Consider the following 19,233-nt stretch of genomic DNA (forward strand, 5'->3'; position numbering starts at 1 on the left):
ATGATTCAGGCCTCCACCCAATAAGTGGCATTGTGGCAGCTTCGCTGTCTGTCTCCCAGCAGCTTCCGTTTCAGTGCCAATACTGGTGAATTTCCCCTACCATATTGCATCCTCTCCTTTGGAAGTTTTTAACATAGAAATTATAGCATAGAAACAGGCTGTCCAGCCCAACCAGCCTATGTCAGTGTTTATACTCCAGAGGAGCCAGCTTCCATCCTAATTCATCTCTCGACACATTCTTCTGTTCCTTTCTATATTTATCTAGCTTCCACTTAAATGCATCTATGCTATTCACCTCAACTACTCCCTTATGGCAGCGACTTCCACATTCTCCCCATTCTCTGCGTAAAGAAGTTTCTCCTGAATTCCTTACTTGATTTATTAGTGACTACCTTATACTTATGACCCTTAGATTTGGATTCCCTCACAAATGGAAACATCTCTACGTCTACCCTATCAAACCCCTATACAAAGCTCAGAGTTATGTTTCTTATTCCTAGGTTCAGAATCTTTACTAATGGAATAAATATGAATTTATTTAACAACTAATATCAGCTGTGCATTCAATAATGGTCAGCTCTGTTCTTGAGGACTGTTTTGATATATAAATTAGATCGCTTTAATGAATGGCTTGTGTTGCGTTTATGTGATGGGCTTCTCCCAACGATTTCAATTTTCCTTTTGGCAAATATCACCCTCCAGGTACTTAACTGTGTCAGCTGTGGCTCAATTGGTAGCGCACTTCACTCTGAGTCAGAAGGTTGTGGGTTTAAGTCCCACTCCTGGACTTGAGCAAAAAAATCAAGGCAGACGCTCGAGGGCTATACTGAAGGAGTGCTGCGTTGTTGGAGGCGTTGTCTTTTGGATGAGACATTAAATCGAGGCCCTGTCCACCTGCAAAGGTCAATACAAAAGATCCCATGGCACTATTTCGAAGAAGAGCAGGGGAGTTCTCCCCGGTGTCTTGGCCAGTATTTATCCCTCAATCAACATCACAAAGGCAGATTATCTGGTTATTATCTCATTACAGTTTGTCGGAGCTTGCTGAGCGCGCACCTTTTCCTGCATTACAACAATGACTACGTTTCAAAAGTACTTCATTGGCTGTAAAACACTTTGAGACATCCAGTGGTCGTAAAAGATGCTGTATAAATGCAAGTCTTATTCAACATTTTTAAAGGAACATACTAATAACCATAAATATAAAATGTAATTGGTATAGCCTTTGCTTATTCTCTATTGCTGTTATGGGAGATGCTCATTTAGGAGCCTAAATCATGATTAAATATGCCACATGGATAATCGTGCCGAACAGTAATGCCTGTAATAAATAGTGTTGAGATCTGAAGTGCTTTAGCAAATGTTAAGACTATACTAAACACTCGGTTGAAATTAAGCAATGTCATCTTATCCTAATGGCAGCATTATCAAAATTCCTGAGACAGTAAGCCTTTTAACGGAAAGTTTAATTTTAAAACTAAGCTCTATTTTCCATGCATTTTTGTTTGTGTGTCACTTCTGTATATACAGTTTGATTTACTTTTGGAGATTATTTCAAACATGATCTCTAACAAGGTGGGAAATGCTTGTGAGCACCAGGCACCATTTCTCCTTAGCACTGTGGCAGAGCAGCTCTTGTGCAATACAATATACAATGTATAGAACCATAATGTGTTCCAGGATCCGACAGACTCGAGCTGTGAGAACGAAACTTGAGCAGCTTGTGACTTTATAGTGTATTACTTGCTCAGAACCTACTTATGTATAGTGATGGACAAGTAAAGACCCTCTGGTCCATCCAGCTTGTCACACGCAGTTGTGATGCCTTATCACAATATATACACTCTCCACTCCATGGAAACCGTGTAATTTCCTGGAAGAGGAGAAAAACTCAGGCCAATTTGGGAAAAATAAATCTGGGAAATTCCTCTCTGACCTATCAAGGTGATCAAAACTAATTGAGCAGATCATTTGGGCCATGATCATTCCTTGTAGTACTGACCCCTTTTTCACAAGGTAATCTCCACACTCGCCAGAAACAGGTCCTGCTTCCTTTGAAGGAATTCAGCGAATCAGCGCCCACCACATGAGCCGGCAGCCTGGTCCTGAGGACCACGATTCTGTGGGGCAAAAAAACAACTCTGACATCTAATTTTCATGTGGCCGTCTGCAACTTAAAATATGTCGCCCCCCCCCATTTAATTGAAACACACTGTCCACTAGAACACGATCTTTTCCCTTCAAAATCTTCTAAACCTCAATTAATCATCTGTAAATCTACAGTTGACTAAGGTGAAAAGTCCTAACTCTCAGCCTATATTCATAATTAATTCAAAAATTATATGGGGTGGACTAGCTGTCCCGAGATATATATATTCATAATGTATATAAGCTTAGCGAGTATCTATGTAGGTTGAAGAGATTTGATGTGCAGTTAGCCATGGTTGAGGTACATATAGAGCTTATTCTAATGTTATACGTGTCACATTATATGCCTCTTATACAATGCTCTCTCACTAACCTAATGTTGCTCATGATTTTTTTTTATTTAAGTTGAAAAACCCCAAAGAGCTTCCTCAGAACTTCATGCTGTGGAAAATGTGCCTATATCACTAGCCGGAGTGCCATTGAGTGAGTGCATGCTACATATAATATGATGTAAAAACAGTATCCCATCACACAAAACCTGATACTTTCAATATACTGCATCCCTTGCACCATTAGTTTGGCCCTTGAAAACGCTGTAAGGCTACTTACGAAGTGAGGTACCTGGATGTTCACTAACTTGTACAATATAAGCTTTTAATTCGTTTGCATATTCTACCAATGCTGTTCTGAAAGAGTTATGAAGTTTGCCAAAAGTCAGAATTTCCATGCATGATGAACATGTCTGTGTTGACCTTGAAGGGGAGGTGCTTCAGTAGGTTTTTTTTTATTGCATAATATTGCGAACTCTGTGTTTTGCTTTTGACTTCAGATCAGAATAAAAGGCCACGGATAGAAGGTGGTCGTCATGGAATGGTTTTCCAGCATACAACTGTGACTACTTTAGGATCTCCAGCTATTGTTCCTTTACAGCAGCTCATGCCAACAGTGCAGGGTAAGAGATATCAAACACATCTTCACATACACATTTTGATGTCTTCTCTCATTTGCAAGGACCTTTATCCATATATTTTAAGTTGTGCATAAACTTCTTCTGAAAGCAATATCCATCTATTTAAAGAGAGAATAACAACTTTAATAAGGGATTCATTTGTAACTAGTTTCTGCTTATTCTTAACTTCAATGAATGTGAACAATGCCAGTTTTAAATTAAAATGCATACAAAGTTAGTGACATTTTCAACAGGCTATAATTTCTCTATAGGGGAAAAACAGCAAAAAAGTATAAACTCCATTTCATCCTTGTTGTAATGCTGCCCTCTAGAGTCAGTTAATTGGTGCATTATAAAGAGGGCTGTGCTATATTGAAAGTATCAGTGTAATATAAATGCAGTATGTGATGTTTTCGAACTGTGGTCAACATAATCTGTGTTTCGGAGCAAATTGATCTCTGTTGAATCAAATCTACCAATTTACTTGTCCATTTGTGATTTTTTGAACATGGCTTTTTTTTAATGCAGAGTGTTTAAAATTCTGTTTAGAATGCAGTTTTATTTTTGGTAGTAGATTCATACATGGCCTGATCAAGCTGTGGTGTATGGACGTCTTCTTTCATTTCTGCATATTTTTGCAGTGTTTTCTAACCATAAAGGTAAAGTAGGACTCACATGTGATCTGTTAACCTGCTAGGCATCTGATCAAAATATCCTCAGAGGCTGCCTTCCATTCTGTGGTTTAATATTCAGGCCCCTTCATTGATATTTTTCTAGCACTTATGTTTGTTATTAACTAGTCACATAGTTTACTGCATCATCTCCCTTTCCTTACCAGTCTTTTTTCTTTTCATTCCATGAAAGTCATTAGGTGTCAACCATGACTCAGAGGGTAGCACTCTCACCTCTGAGTCAGAAGGTCGTGAGTTCCAGAGATTTGAGCTAGGCCAGTGCTTCATTGCAGTACTGAGGGCATGCTGTACTGTCAGAGGTGCCGTCTTTTGGATGAGACGTTAACAGAGGCCCTGTCTGCCCCCTCAGATGGAGGCAAAAGATCCCATGACCACTATATGAAGAAGAGCAGGGAGTTCTCACTGGTTTCCTGGCCAACATTTATTACTTAACCAACATTTCTAAAACCCAATTATTACATTGCTATTTATGGGACCTATCTATGTGCAAATTGGCTGTACTTCAGAAGTGCAGCCCATTGGCTGTAAAGCGCTTTGGGACATCCTGAGGTCATGACAGCATTATATAAATGTAAGTTCATTCTTTCTTTGAATTCTAACCCTCATTTTTTTTGTGTGGAGTACATAAACAATCGTTTCTGGTGGTGTGTACCGGCTGACTTTAGTTATGGGCAGGCTTAGCATTACACTCATCTGTACGGGCTAGTAATGTGTCTTTTGCATTGGAGGTCTTTGCCTGACATCAGGGAGCGTCTGTTCCAGAAGTAGTTTGTCATTAAGGCGACTGTGCACGAGCATTTCAGTGTTGCTGTTGGTGTTCGAGGTCAACCCCATAACAGTTTTCAGACCGTCATCAGGCTTTTGCACATTGTTCAGTGTTAAAGCAACATCTGTTGAAGCGCACCTCCCCACGAGTGCTTGATGGGTTTCCTCTATTCCTAGCCCCCGCATTCAGTTACTCTAAAATAATGCTTGCTGTTCTATCGCATCTTATTGCATCATAATGTATGAAATGGAGAAGTGCAGTGACAGTTGTTATATAGCCTACGTAACGATCACTAATCTAACAAGGTGAAGCCTATTAAGATTGGTATATTCTCAGCAAAGGAGATAAATGCTTTACCCACACCAGTACTGGACACATAGAGGCTCCCTCCAAGCTGTGAGGAGAAGGAGAGTTTTTCTTTGTGCAATGGGACAGAATTTGAATATAAATTGCTTAACTTACAGGTAACTGAAGGGGTAAGTTTATCTTTAACTCCTCCACCCCCTCCCCGCACACCCCCCCCACCCCACCAAGGTTCGATGTGGTATTATAAAGCTTATTCATCGCCCTGTGAATCTGTTCTGCATTATTTCATTTTGTGAATTAAATTAATGGCATCATGTGCAGCTTTCACAGGTGTGGCAGGAATTGAGGACTGTATGTTTGACATTGGGGTGACGAGGAGTCTGGGTGATATCTCTCAGGATTTGATCATCTTCCTGCCCTGTTCCTGTACCAGTAAGCCCATTAAACATAATTGCATTTGCAATATTGGAATCCCATGGAGAGTTTAGCTGTACATAATGTAATCTATAACTCCCGAGTTGAACTTAGTGTACAGGTTTGAGGCAAGTGTGTATGTTTCTTTCAACATTTTGGTATCGTGCGTTGTCTCTGTTTAGGTCGGATCGAAACCTCTAGGGCGATGATCAGTAGAAAATTGCACAGTTGGAATCAATAAATTTGTTCCTGTGACATTTTACGCCTGCAGAATATGAGTTAGTTTGCTTTAGTGTCAGTAAACTGTTTTTTTGAAAATTCAATAGAACATGATGGCAGAAAAGCAAGTGCTGAATCTCAACAAGGAATTCTGTGCCAAGAGTTTTTTTCCCCCCTCCCCTCTTCAAATGTGCTGAAAAGGTTCTGTTTGCTTTGACTCAGGTTTGGTTTTAAAAATTAATTTACACTTAAAGATGCATTTCATGAAATGCTAGGAATTTAGTAGTTGTTTTCTTCCTGTGTCATGTTGCAGAGAGGTAGACTTTGAATTATGCAACATCGAAGGGGTCCATTTGGTCGGCCATGCCCTTGTTGGCATTGGCGAGGGCTATCTACCCGTACTCTTGCCCCATAACTCTACAAACTTTTCCCCTTAAGTATTTAATCAATTCCCTTTTGAATGTTACTATTGAATCTGTTTCCATCACTCTTTCAGGCAGTGCATTCCAGAACATCATTACTTCATGTGTTTTTGAAAAAACTCATCTCGCTTATGGTTCTTTTACCAATTACTTTAAATCTGTGTCCTCTGGTTACTAACTCTCCTGCCAATGGGAACAGTTTATCTACATTTACTCTATCAAATGCCCTCATGATTTTGAACACTTAAATCTCCCTTTAACCTTCTCTGCTCTAAGAAGGACAGTCCGAGCTTCTCTTGTTCCTCCACATAACTGAAGTCCTTCAAGCCTGGTAAATCTCCTCTGCACCCTCTCTCGGGCATTGACATCCTTCCTAAAGTGTGGTGCCCACACACACTATTCCAGCTGTGACCTAATTAGTGATTTTATAAAGATTTAGCATAACTTCTTTGCTTTTGTACTCTGTGCCTCTGTTTATAAAACCCAGGATCCCATACTTCTGGTTCTTAGCAGTATTTCACAGCCTGGCACCATGGGTGGATATTTATACCTTTGTTGTTTGGTCATTTTGGCAATTGTATTCATTCACTGTTTGCTAAAATTAAATGAATTAATTAAGAAACGAACAGATGGTACTGACTGCATGTTCTCTATGTTTAACATTTCTTCAGGTGGAATGCCCCCTACTCCTCAGACGATACAGCTCACCGGCCAGAAACAAAACCAACAGCAATATGACCCTTCTAAAGGACCGCCGGTGCAGAATGCAGCCAGCCTGCATACGCCTCCACCCCAGCTGCCTGGCAGGCTGCAACCCACAGCTATGCCGTTAACATCACTACCGGCTACTATTCAGTTGACGCAACAGCACGTGGTCGAAACCCAGTTGCAACCCCATCCCCAGCTTCACCCCCATCCCATTCTCCAGCCTCAGCCTCAAAACCTTCCACAGGTCAAGGCCCAGCAACAGTCCATTTCTCTTTCTCAATCTCACACCCAGCTTCAGGCTCAGCTTCAGCAGCAGGTGCAAGCTCCACTTCACATACCGATGCAAACTCAACCGTCAGCACAACTTCAGCAGTCACAAGCACACCTTTCACAACAGCAGGTAAAACGTGTTATCTGAAGGTGGTATATGAACCAAATGTTACTTTTTGAGATGTAATGGTTCAAGCAGAAACCAAAGATATGTTGACTTCTCTGGTTATAGTTCAGTGTAGCTGCTTTCTGTACCTCCATCAGCACTAAGTCCTAGCTTTTGTTAACTGGTTTACAGTGGCTCCAACTGTTCTAAGTTTCCAGTTTGTACTTGGGACAATGAATCTTAGAATTACAAATTCCTCCTGCTTGTCACAGTGTGCACTTTTGAAGTTTGTTTTTAACCCTTTTCCCTAGTGCGCTCACCCCATGTGTAGGGTATTCGTGTTATGGGCCCATGGACCACACATGGGCTCTCCCACCCCCGAACCCTGGCGATCCTGCCCATAAAGCCCGGGAAACTCAGTCCTGTTTGCGCTATGGAGGATTGGAAAGTATGTATGTGTGTGTGGATGCCGGATGAGAAAAGGATTAGGCTTGTCTCTGAGGCTGTCCACAAGTACTCACTGACTGGGTCAGACATGAGGTATGGTTGCTTGGGGTGACCTACTGCCAGGAGCTCTTGTGAAACCCTATCCCAGCAAGATTCAACACCTGAGTGGATTTCAGGGATATGGAGATAGTGTAGTAAGGTGGAGTTGATGTTAAAGATTAACCATAATCTTGATGCTTGGCAGAACAGGTTCGAAGGGGCAAATGGCTTACCCCAGCTCCTATTTCTTAAGTTTTATGAGTTACTAGCTTACTGGTGACCGAATCAGTCCATTTCAGTTCTTTTATTGTATGGAATTCAAGATTGTTAGTGATGGGTTTCTTTTTGCAAAGTTTAGGGCCTCTGTTTTCTGTTCAGTGAATAAATCAGGCTTCTGCCTCGTTGTATGGGCAGTACAGGATTTTCTGCAGTTTTTGTAGGTATTTTAGGGATTGCTTTCCATGCCTATGCCCATTTTTCTGAGGAAGCTGCCATTCAGAGTATTTGGTCAGCACCTTGAACGGAAAAGTGTTACACTGTGACTGTGATCATGAGAGCAGTTTTTGCTCTTGGTATCATGCCCTCTCCACCCCACCTCCCACCCTCTTGAGCCACCTACTCTTACCCCGCACTCTTGCTTCCTCCCCATACTCTTTAATATTCTTTTTCAAACAACTAATATAGAATTGATGGACTTTATTTCAGCAACATAATTCCACATTGTAACCACCATCTGTGTAAAGAAATTTTGTCTAATCATCCCTGTAAATCTCTCTCCATAACTGTAGCCTGTCATCCCTGAAGAATAGAGAATCATTTATGGCACAGAAGGAGGCCATTTGGCCTATTGTGTCCATGCCGGCTCTCCACTGAGCTATCCAGTCAGTCCCACTCCCCTGCTTGATTCCCCGTGGTCCTGCAAGTTTATTTCCTTCAAGTTGCCATCCAGTTTCCTTTTGAAGTCATTGATTGTCTCTGCTTCCACCACCCTTGTGGGTAGCAAGTTCCGGGTCAGTACTACCTGCTGTGTAAAAATGTTCTTTTTCATATTCCCCTGCATCTCTTACCCAAAGGAACAGTTTTTCTTTGTCTAACTTACTTAAGCTTGTACATTTATATTAAATCTTCTCTCAATCTCCTGTGTTCTAAGGAGCACAACCTTAGCTTTTCCAACCTAACCTTGTAACTAAAATCCCCCATCCCTGGAATCATCCTGGTAAATCTCCTCTGCATCCCTTCAAGGACCTTCACATTCTTCCTAAAGTGTGGTGACCAAAACTGGATGCAATACTCCAGTTGGGGCATAACCAGAGCTTTATAAAGGTTCAGCATAATCTCCCTGCTTTTGTACTCAATATCTCTATTTATGAAACCCGAGTTCCCATATGCTTTGCTAACAGCTCTCGCAGTATGTCCTGCCATCTTCAAAGATGGATGCACATGCAACTCCAAATCCCTCTGTTTCTCCACACTCTTCAGGACTGCGCCATTAAGTATATATTGCCTTTCCCTGTTCCTTCTGCCAAAATGCATCAATTCATATTTGTCTGTATTAAGTTCCATCTGCCTATCTATGTCCTGTTGCAAACAGTTCATATCATCTTCACTGTTTGCCACACCTCCAAGTTTGGTGTCATCGGCAAATTTTGAAATTCTACTCTGTATTCCAAGATGCAAGTCATTTATATTTAGCACAAAAAGCATTGGGCCCAACACTGACCCTTGGTGAATACCATCCTCCAGTCTGAAAAACAACCATTTACTTTCTGTTTTCTGTCCTTAAGCCATTTTTAAAAATCAATTTGACACTGACCCTCCTATTCCATGAGCCTCAATTTTGTTAACCAGCCTTTTATGTTGTACCTTGTCAAACACTTTCCTAAAATCCATATAAACAACATTCACCCCGTTCCCTTCAACAACCTTCTCTGTTACTTCATCAAAAAATTCATTTAGATTAGTCAAGCATTCCTTCAGCTTAATATTGCTATTTCCAGAATTTAACGGAAAATGGCAGGCTTTGGTGGAAGAATAAAGTAATTCCTTGAAACATTTTTTGATGAGATTGAATAAGACTTGACCATTTTCTTTTACTGTGACCATTTTTAATTGCTGCAATTGTTGTTTCCAATCCCAAGAGTCAGACTTGGTAAAATTTTCCAAACTCAGCTAAGCTTTTTATTTTGACGGTCAATTGAATAAACAATAATAATGAATGAGAAAAGGCCTATCTTCATCAGGATCCGCACAACTCAATTCCCTCCTCTTCCTGTATCATTTGGTGCTGTATCCTTAACTTTCTTTTCCATAACCTGCTTTCTTCTGCATTTGTTATGCCATGTGTTGGTGTATTCCATAAATTACCCACATATAGTAATTATTCCTCATTATGCTTTGGTCATGGCTTCTTTAGACTACGATCATGTAACCTGTTTGTGTCTTTCTGGTTATGCACAAACTATCCTTTTGAGTATCGGAGCTCATTGCGTAGTAACTAGAAAATTTTGTGCTATACCTGCATTTGAAATGTTATTAACATGTTAGATGAGATATCTGTCTTAATATCTAACGTAGCTCAGTTTTAGTGTCACCTCTGGCCTTCTGTCCCTGCCTGCACCCTATTACATAGAATTTACAGCACAGGAACAGGTCATCCAGTCCAACTTAAAAAAAAAAGAATAAAATCTGGAATTGAAAGCTAGTCTCAGGTTCATGGCACCATGAAACTATCATCGATCATTGTAAAAACCCATCTGGTTCATGAATGTCAGGCAAGAAAACCTGCTGTCCTTACCTGGACTGGCCTACATGTGACTCCAGACCCACAGCAATGTGGTTGACTCTTTAACTGCCCTCTGAAATGGCCTAGCAAGCCACTCAATTGTCAAGGGCGCTTAGGAATGGGCAGTAAACGCTGGCTTTGTCAGCGGCGCCCACATCCAATGAATAAAATAAAAACTGGTCTATGCTCCACATGAGCCTCCTCCCACCCTTGTTCATCTTATCCTATCAGCATAACCATCCATTCCTTTCTCCCTTATGTGTTTATCTAGCTTCTCCTGGAATGCATCTATGCTATTCGTCTCAGCTACTCCCTGTGTTAGTGAGTTCCACATTCTCAGCACTTTTTGGGTAAAGAAGTTTGTCCTGAATTTCACATTAGATTCATTAGAGACTGTCTTATATTTATGACCCCTAGTTTTGGATTCCCTCACAAGTGGAAACATTTGCTGCATCTATTCCCCTCGAACTCCTATACATCGTTCAGAGTTGTATGTTTGTTATTCCTGGATTAGAAATCTAGAAAAATGAACCCCAGTGCCTTGTTTGTTTTTTTTGTGGCCTGACTAACCTGTGTTGCTACCTTTAGTGATATGTCAATCTGTATCCCCGATTCCTCTTTTCCTGTACCCAATTTAGACTCCTATTTTTCAAGGAGTATGTGGCCTCCTTATTCTTCCTGCCAAAATGTAACCCATCACATTTATCAATATTGAAATTCATTTGCCCATTATGTCCATTAAGGTTATGTGTTTTGTCACATCTGCTTCTGTGCTCTATCATTGGTGTGTGCCCTTTTAACCACCTTGTCCCTATGCTTTGAAGGATGTCCATATTACTACCTCCTTCCCCTGTAGGAACCTCCTTAAGACCCTCGTCTCTGACCATGTCATTACTACTTGCTTTCCTCATGATTTGGTATCCATTCGTCTTTGCACTACCTTGTAAAGCACTCTTAAAGTGCCTGTTTGTAACAAGTGCTAGAGTAATGTAAATAGATGTCATGGTATTTATACAAAGACTTTGCTGCTTCTGTAGAAAATATGAATGCTCGTTCTATGACCATTTTTTTTTGTTTTTGCGTTTCCGTTTTGTGTAGACTGTGACATTGATGCGATCAACAAGCGACTCTGGCCAGGCATGCCAACGATTGATTGCCAATTCACTGCCTACCTCATCCGTGCCACAAGTGACCCTTTCAGGGACAATATCCTCTGCTCCTGTACATCAGGCATTGACTAATAGGACTTCCCTGGCTGCTAACAGGCCAGTGTCACCAATCTCGCAGTACAAGCAAGCGGGGCTGGTTGGTTTATCTGTCACAGCACCAGCTAAAGCCCAAGCGGTATTACAGAATTCATCACAGGTTTCACAGGAAAGCACTACAAACGCACAAGATAAAGTTGTTGAACAAGTCAAACAGGTAGGAACAATGGTTTGTAATTTAGCTCTTTTAATGCCATTGCGTCCAGGTTGTTTTGGGTTTCTTCAACTGTATAATTTTATAATTTTGCTGATTATTGAGCAGATTAAGGCATCAAAACTCACCTGAATAATCTGCTGGGCTTGATAAATATGAGGGAGAAAGGGATAGAAGGATATATTGATAGGGTGAGATAAAGTAAGGTGTGAGGGTGCTGGTTTGGAGCATAAACACTGGTAGGTTGGGTTGCATGGCCTGTTTCTGTACTGTAATAATCTCTGCAGTTCTAAGTATTTTTTTGTCCATGTGTTGAAAGCTTGCATTCTTTAAGCTGTCCAATTTTAATTTAAGAATGTGGCACATGTTTTACTGGTTGCAGTATACTAGAAGGTCAGTTTACATATAGTTGCTTGGGAAAGGAAGCTAGAGGAGGTTATTCTATGGCATGTATCCTCTTAATTAATTCTGCTTTTCCTGAGTGCTAGTATAAAATTGAATTTAGATTTTTTTTAATGTATTTCAAAAAGTTTAAATTTTTTTTTGAGTGGATGGGGAGAGGCTGTACGTGCAGTGTTTTACCTGTTCCCCAAAGGGGTTAGATCTCTGACCTAGTATCCGTGTGCAGCACCATCAAAGTGTTAAGCATGTAAGCATTTTTATTTTGTAAATTGTCCTATTCAGCTGAGTACTGATCATAGAATCATAGCAAGTTTAAGGCACAGAAAGATGGCACTTAGCCCATCATGTCTGTGCCGGCCGAAAAATGATCCACCTGTTCTAATCCCACCTTCCAGCATTTGGTTTGTAGCCCTGCAGATTGCGGCACTTGAGATGCATATCCAGACTCCTTTTGAATGAGTTGAGGGTTGCAGCCTCAACTACCCTTTCAGGCAGTGAGTTCTAGACCCCACCACCTTCTGGGTGGAAAAAATTTTCCTCCTCTCCCCTCTGATTTTTCTACCAATCATTTTAAATCTATGCTCCCTAGTCACTGACCTCTCTGCTAAGGTGAATAGGCCCTTCACCTTCACTCTATCCAGGCCCCTCAAAATTTTGTACATTTCAATCAGATCTCCCCTCAGCCTTCTCTGTTCCAAGGAGAACAACCCTAGCCTATCCAATATTTCCTCATAGCTGCATTTTTCCAGTCCTGGCAACATCCTTGTAAATCTCTTCTGTACCCTCTTTAGTGCCATTACATCCTTTCTGTATTGAGGTGACCAGAACTGTACACAGTACTCAAGTTGTGGCCTAAACAATGAGTTATACATTCCAGCATAACCTCCCTGCTCTTATATTCTATACCCCGACTCATAAAGGAAAGGATTCCATATGCCTTTTTAACCACCTTATCGACCTGTCTTGCTACCTTCAGGGATCTGTGGACATTCACTCCAAGGTCCCTTCTCTACAGTTCTCAGTATTTTCCCACTAATCGTGTATTCCTTTGCCTTGTTTGACTTCGCTAAATTTCGCTAAGGTCCCACTTAAGAAATTAGCACGCAAAATAAAAGCACATGGGATTGGGGGTAAGGTACTGACATGGTAAGGGAACTGGTTGGCAGGCAGGAAACAAAGAGTAGGAATAAACGGGTCTTTTTCCGAGTGGCAGGCAGTGACTAGTGGGGTACAGCAGGGATCAGTGCCAGGACCCCAGCTATTCACAATATATATTAATGATATCGATGAGGAAATTAAATGTAATATATCCAGTCTGCAGATGACACAAAGCTGGGTGGGAGTGTGAGCTGTGAGGAGGATTCAGAGAAGCTCCAGTGTGATTTGGACAGTTGAGTGAGTGGGCAAATACATGGCAGATGCAGTGTAATCTGGATAAATGTGAGGTTATCTACTTTGGTGGCAAAAACAGGCAGATTATTGTGAAAGGAGGAGGTGCAGTGAGACCTGGGTGTCCTTGTGCACCAGTCGCTGAAAGTAAGCATGCAGGTGCAGCAGGCAGTTAAGAAGGCAAATGGTATGTTGGCCTTCATAGCGAGAGGATTCGAGTACAGGAGCAAGTATGTTTTGCTGCAATTATACAAGGCCTTGGTGAGACCACATCTGGAGGATTGTGTGCAGTTTTGGTCTCCTTATCTGAGGAAAGATGCTCTTGCTATGGAGGGAGTGCAGCGAAAGTTCACCAGACTAATTTCTGGGAAGGCAGGACTGACTTATGAGGAGAGATTGGGTCGATTAGGCTTGTATTTGCTAGAGTTTAGAAGAATGAGAGGCGATCTACAAAATTCTAACAGGACTGGACAGACTAGATGCAGGAAGGATGTTCCTGATGGTGGAGGAGTCCAGGACCAGGGGTCACAATCTAAGGATAAGGGGTAAGCCGTTTAGGACTGAGATGAGGAGGGATTTCTTCACCCACAGAGTGGTGAACCTGTGGAATTCTCTGCCACAGAAAGCAGTTGAGGCCAGATCATTAAATATATTCAAGAAAGAGTTAGATTAGTTCTTGGGGCTAAAGGAATCAAGGGATACGGGAAGAAAGCGGGAACAGGGTACGGAGTTTGGAAGATCAGCCATGATCGTATTGAATGGCTGTGCAGGCTCGAAGGGCCGAATGGCCTACTCCTGGTTCTATTTTTTTCTATGAAATGTTCTATGAACTTCTGCAGTTTGAATTCCATTTGCCACTTTTCTGCCCATCTGACCAGACCATCAATATCTTCCTACAGCTATCCTCGCTATTTACCAGACGGCCAATCTTTGTGTCGTCTGCAAACTTCTTGATCATGCCCCCTACATTTACAATGTAGATGGGGAATAGAGGTGCTCAGGGAAAGTAACACATTTGATTCCCAGGTCAGGTTCAGTGCGCAGGTTATGTACAGGGATAAAGCATTCTCTGTTCCCATTCAATAGTGTGCTGCAACTCAAAGGAGGTTTCCCTATGCACAGGTGTCTTCATGGTGTGCAGTGTTGTTTGTACTTTGGAGCCTGGAAGGCTATGTATAAAGTTTAAATCCATATCCTTTTAATCTGCATAGATCCCAAGTTGCAACAGATTTAGGAATTCTATATCGAACAGGCAACAGCTCTTTCCAAACCTCTGCACAATTCAACAGGACATGAAAGAGGTATCATGTCAAATAGCACGGAATTGCCTGGACTTCAAGGGCTAGATTTCCAGGGGCCATGCAATGGGCAACCGTTGTTATTGCACCAATGTGATGTTTCAATACGTGACATCAACTCCTTGAGGAAAGTTGGCCAACTCATGTCCAGTTATGGGCAGTTTTATACTTGAACTTGTGTCTTGTAGTATAGGGATGTGTAACCCGTAACCCCACGCTCTTAAACCTGGTTAGCTGACCCTCAAAGCTCAGGCATTTAGGAACAGGAGCAGGAGGCAGACATTCAGCCTGTCCTGCCACTCTTTTTGATCATGGTTGATCTGTATCTGAACTCCATTTTCCCTCCTTTGGTTCTGTAATCCTTAATATTATTAATACTACTGCCCAACAAAGATCTATCAATCTCAATTTTGAATTGAACCCCAGCCTCAACAGCTTTCTGGGAGAGAGTTCCAGATTTCCACTATCTTTTGTGTAAAGAAACTCTTCCTGACATCACCCTGAACAGCCTAGCTCTAATGTTAAGGTTATCCCCTCCTTGTTTTGGACTATCACCACCAGAGGAAATAGTTAATCTCTGTCTGCCCTATCAATTCCTTTACTCATCATAAACACCTAAATTAAATCAATCCTTAATCTTCTGATTCAGGGGAATACAAGCTGATTCTATGTAAGTATTCAGACATAAGAACATAAGAAATAGGAACAGGAGTAGACCTTACGACCCGTCGAGCCTGCTCTGCCATTCAGTGCGATCGTGGCTGATGGTCTGCTTCAACTCCACTTTCCTCCCTGCTCCCTATATGCCTCGATTCCCTGTGAGACCAAAAGTCTGTTTATCTCAGCCTTAAATATATTTAATGATGGATCATCCACAACCCTCTGGGGTAGAGAATTCTGAAGATTCACAACCCTTTGAGTGAAGAAATTTCTCCTCATCCCAGATATCTTACTCACTGGTTTGCCCTGGTTTGTATTTTGTGACCGACTGGTTTGGACAGGACTGTTGCCTCTTTGGTTGTTAAGTCATGAATCAGAACACTGAAATCTGATGGCATCAATAAATCTCAGATGCTATACATTAATGGAAATGTTACACATGACTTCCAAGATCTGGACAAGCCCACTGTAGCAATGAACAGTTTGTGACTAGTTTTACTACTTCAGAAGCAGCGAGGAAACTACGATTGTCTCAATCACTTGAGTCAATTTGAACATAGTTTCCAGAGTTGAAAGGGTGTATCACCCGCTAAATCAGCCAGTACACTACAGCTTTGAATCACACCCAGCACAGAAGGAGGCCATTCAGCCCATTTGTGTGTGCTGACTCTTTGAAAGAGCTATCCAGTTAGTTCCACTTCCCTGCTGTTTCCTCATAGCCCTCCAACTTTTTCCTCTTCAAGTATTTATCCAGTTCCTTTTTGAAAGTTATCATTTAATGTACTTCTGCCATTCATTCAGGCAGTGTGTTCCAGATCATAACAAATCGCTGCATTTAAAAATTTCTTCCTATCTTATCCCCCTGCCCCCAGTTCTTTTGCCAGTTATCATGAATCTGTGACCTTTGGTTACTGACCCTCCTGCCATTGGATACAGTTTCTCTCTGTGTACTCTATCGGTACCCCTCAGTGTTTTGAGCATTGATTAAATCTGCTCGTAACCTTGTGTGCGCTGAAAGCAATCCAGCCTTTTTTGTCCGTCCATGTAACTGAAGGCCCTCATCCCTGGTATCTAGTAAATAGCCCAGCAAGTCGTCACGGCATGCTTATGAGAAGATTTTAAGTCTTGTGAAAACCAACAAGAGAATGTGAAGTTTTGATCCAGTAGAATTGAAAATGGACCTTGTTAATTCAGCTCTATTACCCTTTTCATTAATAGGAAAACCAGATTCATCAACGAATTGCTGAACTTAGAAAAGAGGGATTATGGTCAATGAGAAGACTGCCACGACTGCAGGAAACACCACGGCCGAAATCACACTGGGACTATCTGCTGGAGGAAATGCAGTGGATGGCTGCAGATTTTGCTCAAGAAAGGAGGTGGAAAATGGGCATTGCTAAAAAGGTAAACTTGTGTCTGGCCTTAAGTGCACTAATAGAAAGGAATGAAGAATGTACATTTCTACAGCCCCTTGACACATCTCTCAGGATACCTCTCGCCAATGAAATTAGTTTTTGGAGTGCATTTTCTGTTGTTGTATAGGTAAACACAGCAATCAGTTAACGTCCAGCATGGTCCCATAAACAGCGTATGAGATGAATGACCTATTGGCCAGTTTTTGGTGGTGCTGGTTGAAGGAGGAATGTTTGTCCAGGAAAACTCTAGAAGTAATTAATTGGCTGTGATGTGCTTTGAGACGACTTAAGGTTGTGAAAGGTGTTGTATAAAGTCAAATCTCTTTTCTTGATGTGAGGAACCTTTGTGGCCTTATAGAGGTCTTAAAAATTATGTAAAGGTTTGATAGGGTAAACATAGTGCAAATGTTTCCACTTGTGGAAGAGTCCAAAATTAAGGGTCATAAATATAAGATAGTTATGAATAAATCCAATAGAGAATTTAGGAGAAAGAGTGGGGAATATGAACTCACTGCCACAGTGAGTGGTTAAGATAAATAGCATAGATGAATTTAAGGAGAAGCTAGAGAAACATATGAGGGAGAAAGGAATAGAAGGTTGTGCTGATGGGGTGACATGCAGCAGAGTGTGAGGAGTCTTTTGTGGAGCAAAAACACCAGTATAGATCTGTTGGGCTGAATGGCCGGTTTCTGTGCTGTAAATTCTGTGATATAAATGCGAGTTCTCTCTTTTTAATCAACAGAATTAATATTCTGTAGCTCAGTAAACATTAGCATTGAATGCCTTGTGTGTATTTAAGTATTGTAAGCAGCAACTTTGAAATGAAAATAAAATTTTACAGGTACAATAAATTGCTCCAGCTATTTTTATTAACTTAAGATTACCTCTGGTGATATTGATTCTAAAAAAAGACAACTGTCAGTAATCCTTTTTTGCAACTAGCTTGCACGAACTGTTGTGCGTCATCATGAAGAACAGAAGCTGAATGAAGAAAGAGCAAGAAGAGAAGAACATGCCAAACTAAGACGAAAAGCTGCTTTGGTTGCTAGAGATGTGCTGCAATTTTGGTGTAATATCGAAAAGGTATAAACATGAAACTGATAAAGATCTGTCGAGCTTTAACCAGTCACTAGTATAGCTATGTTCCAGCAAGTGCCAGAAGTAATAGGACAGGTCTGTCACCTGAAATATTAACTCTTGTCAGGATTCCCAAATCGTGCCTGATAACATAAAAGCAAAATACTGCGGATGCTGGAAATCTCAAATTAAAACAAAGTGCTGAAAATACTCAGCAGGTCTGGCAGCGTGTGTGGAGAGAGAAAAGGAGTTAACGTTTCAGGTCTGTGACCTTCCATCAGAACTCAGTCACAGATCTGAAACGTTAACTCTGTTTCTCTCTCCACAGATGCTGTCAGACCTGCTGAGTATTTCCAGTACGCCTTTGTTCTGTTTTGGTGCCTGGTGAAATATTAGTTATCTGGCACAATGAGAAGTCTGAAAGTGCTGTTGAAACAAAATGTTGTCATTGCAGGGTACTGGTGTCTTTTGTTGATGTTTTATCATGCATGTTGTAGACCATTGAGCATCCCCATTTAACATCACCACCACCAACCCCCCTCCCCCCCCTTTGCCTGTTCAGATTTGGCTTGTTATTGGGGAAGGGTGGCCATAATCGATTCACAAATTGCAACTTTGAAACATCTGTGCGTCGGGCCAGATCCCATGGCACCTGGGGCTAAAGATATTATAAATCTTTCCCAGTGTGATGAGGTGATTATATAAAGTGAACACAGTGTTTGGTTTCTTTAATTTGTTTGACCCTGATCAGGCATTTGGGGAGAGTTGGGTTGAGGGCAAGAAATGATTTTGGAAGTTCAGAGGAAGTCATTGGTTATCTGTGCCATCACTGGTCTTTATACACTTTGACTCTAAATCCCTCTGTCTCTCCATCTCCCTCTCCTTCAAGAGCCACCACATTGACCAAGCTTTTTGGTCACCCTTCTTGATATCTCATTTGGTTTGACATTCATTTTTGCCTGATTGCATCTCTGAGAAGTGCCTGGAGATTTTTTTTCTACATTAAAGGCACAACATAAATGCCATTTGTTTGTATTTTCTAGCACCTGACTATTGACAAAGATGTGAATGTAAGGATGACAGCTTCTTGGGTAATCAGTTTTTTAGGTGGGGACCATGGTAGTGAGAAAATACATTTTGCCCCATCACAGTGTGATATAGAGAATGCCATGAGTGTGGATTAAGAAAAGACAGTTTTTGAAGTTTTGCATTTTCTTTTCAGGTCGTAGAAGTTAAATTGCAACTTTATATGGAAGAGCAGCGGAGGAAAGCATTACATTTACGAAAGGAATCATCAAACAAAGG

At 41.2% G+C, this 19,233-nt stretch overlaps 1 protein-coding gene across 13 annotated transcripts in view; it reads left to right on the plus strand.

Annotated features, from left to right (window-relative positions):
- The window catches only part of ep400 (E1A binding protein p400), a 164,455-nt gene that overhangs the window by 38,127 nt on the left and 107,095 nt on the right, over positions 1-19,233 (plus strand). For 8 of the 13 annotated variants that reach the window (XM_068054601.1, XM_068054607.1, XM_068054605.1 and 5 more), the window contains 7 exons: positions 2,554-2,631; positions 2,978-3,100; positions 6,588-7,024; positions 11,367-11,690; positions 16,655-16,840; positions 17,794-17,934; positions 19,151-19,232. In XM_068054601.1, the coding sequence (XP_067910702.1) occupies positions 2,554-2,631; positions 2,978-3,100; positions 6,588-7,024; positions 11,367-11,690; positions 16,655-16,840; positions 17,794-17,934; positions 19,151-19,232 (1,371 nt within the window). The remainder of the gene's footprint in view (positions 1-2,553; positions 2,632-2,977; positions 3,101-6,587; positions 7,025-11,366; positions 11,691-16,654; positions 16,841-17,793; positions 17,935-19,150; position 19,233) is intronic. The other 5 variants (XM_068054606.1, XM_068054615.1, XM_068054612.1 and 2 more) reach the window with 3 other exon arrangements.

This window comes from Heterodontus francisci, chromosome 23 (assembly GCF_036365525.1).
Source record: "Heterodontus francisci isolate sHetFra1 chromosome 23, sHetFra1.hap1, whole genome shotgun sequence".
In the NCBI taxonomy this organism is placed as follows: Eukaryota; Metazoa; Chordata; class Chondrichthyes; order Heterodontiformes; family Heterodontidae; genus Heterodontus; species Heterodontus francisci.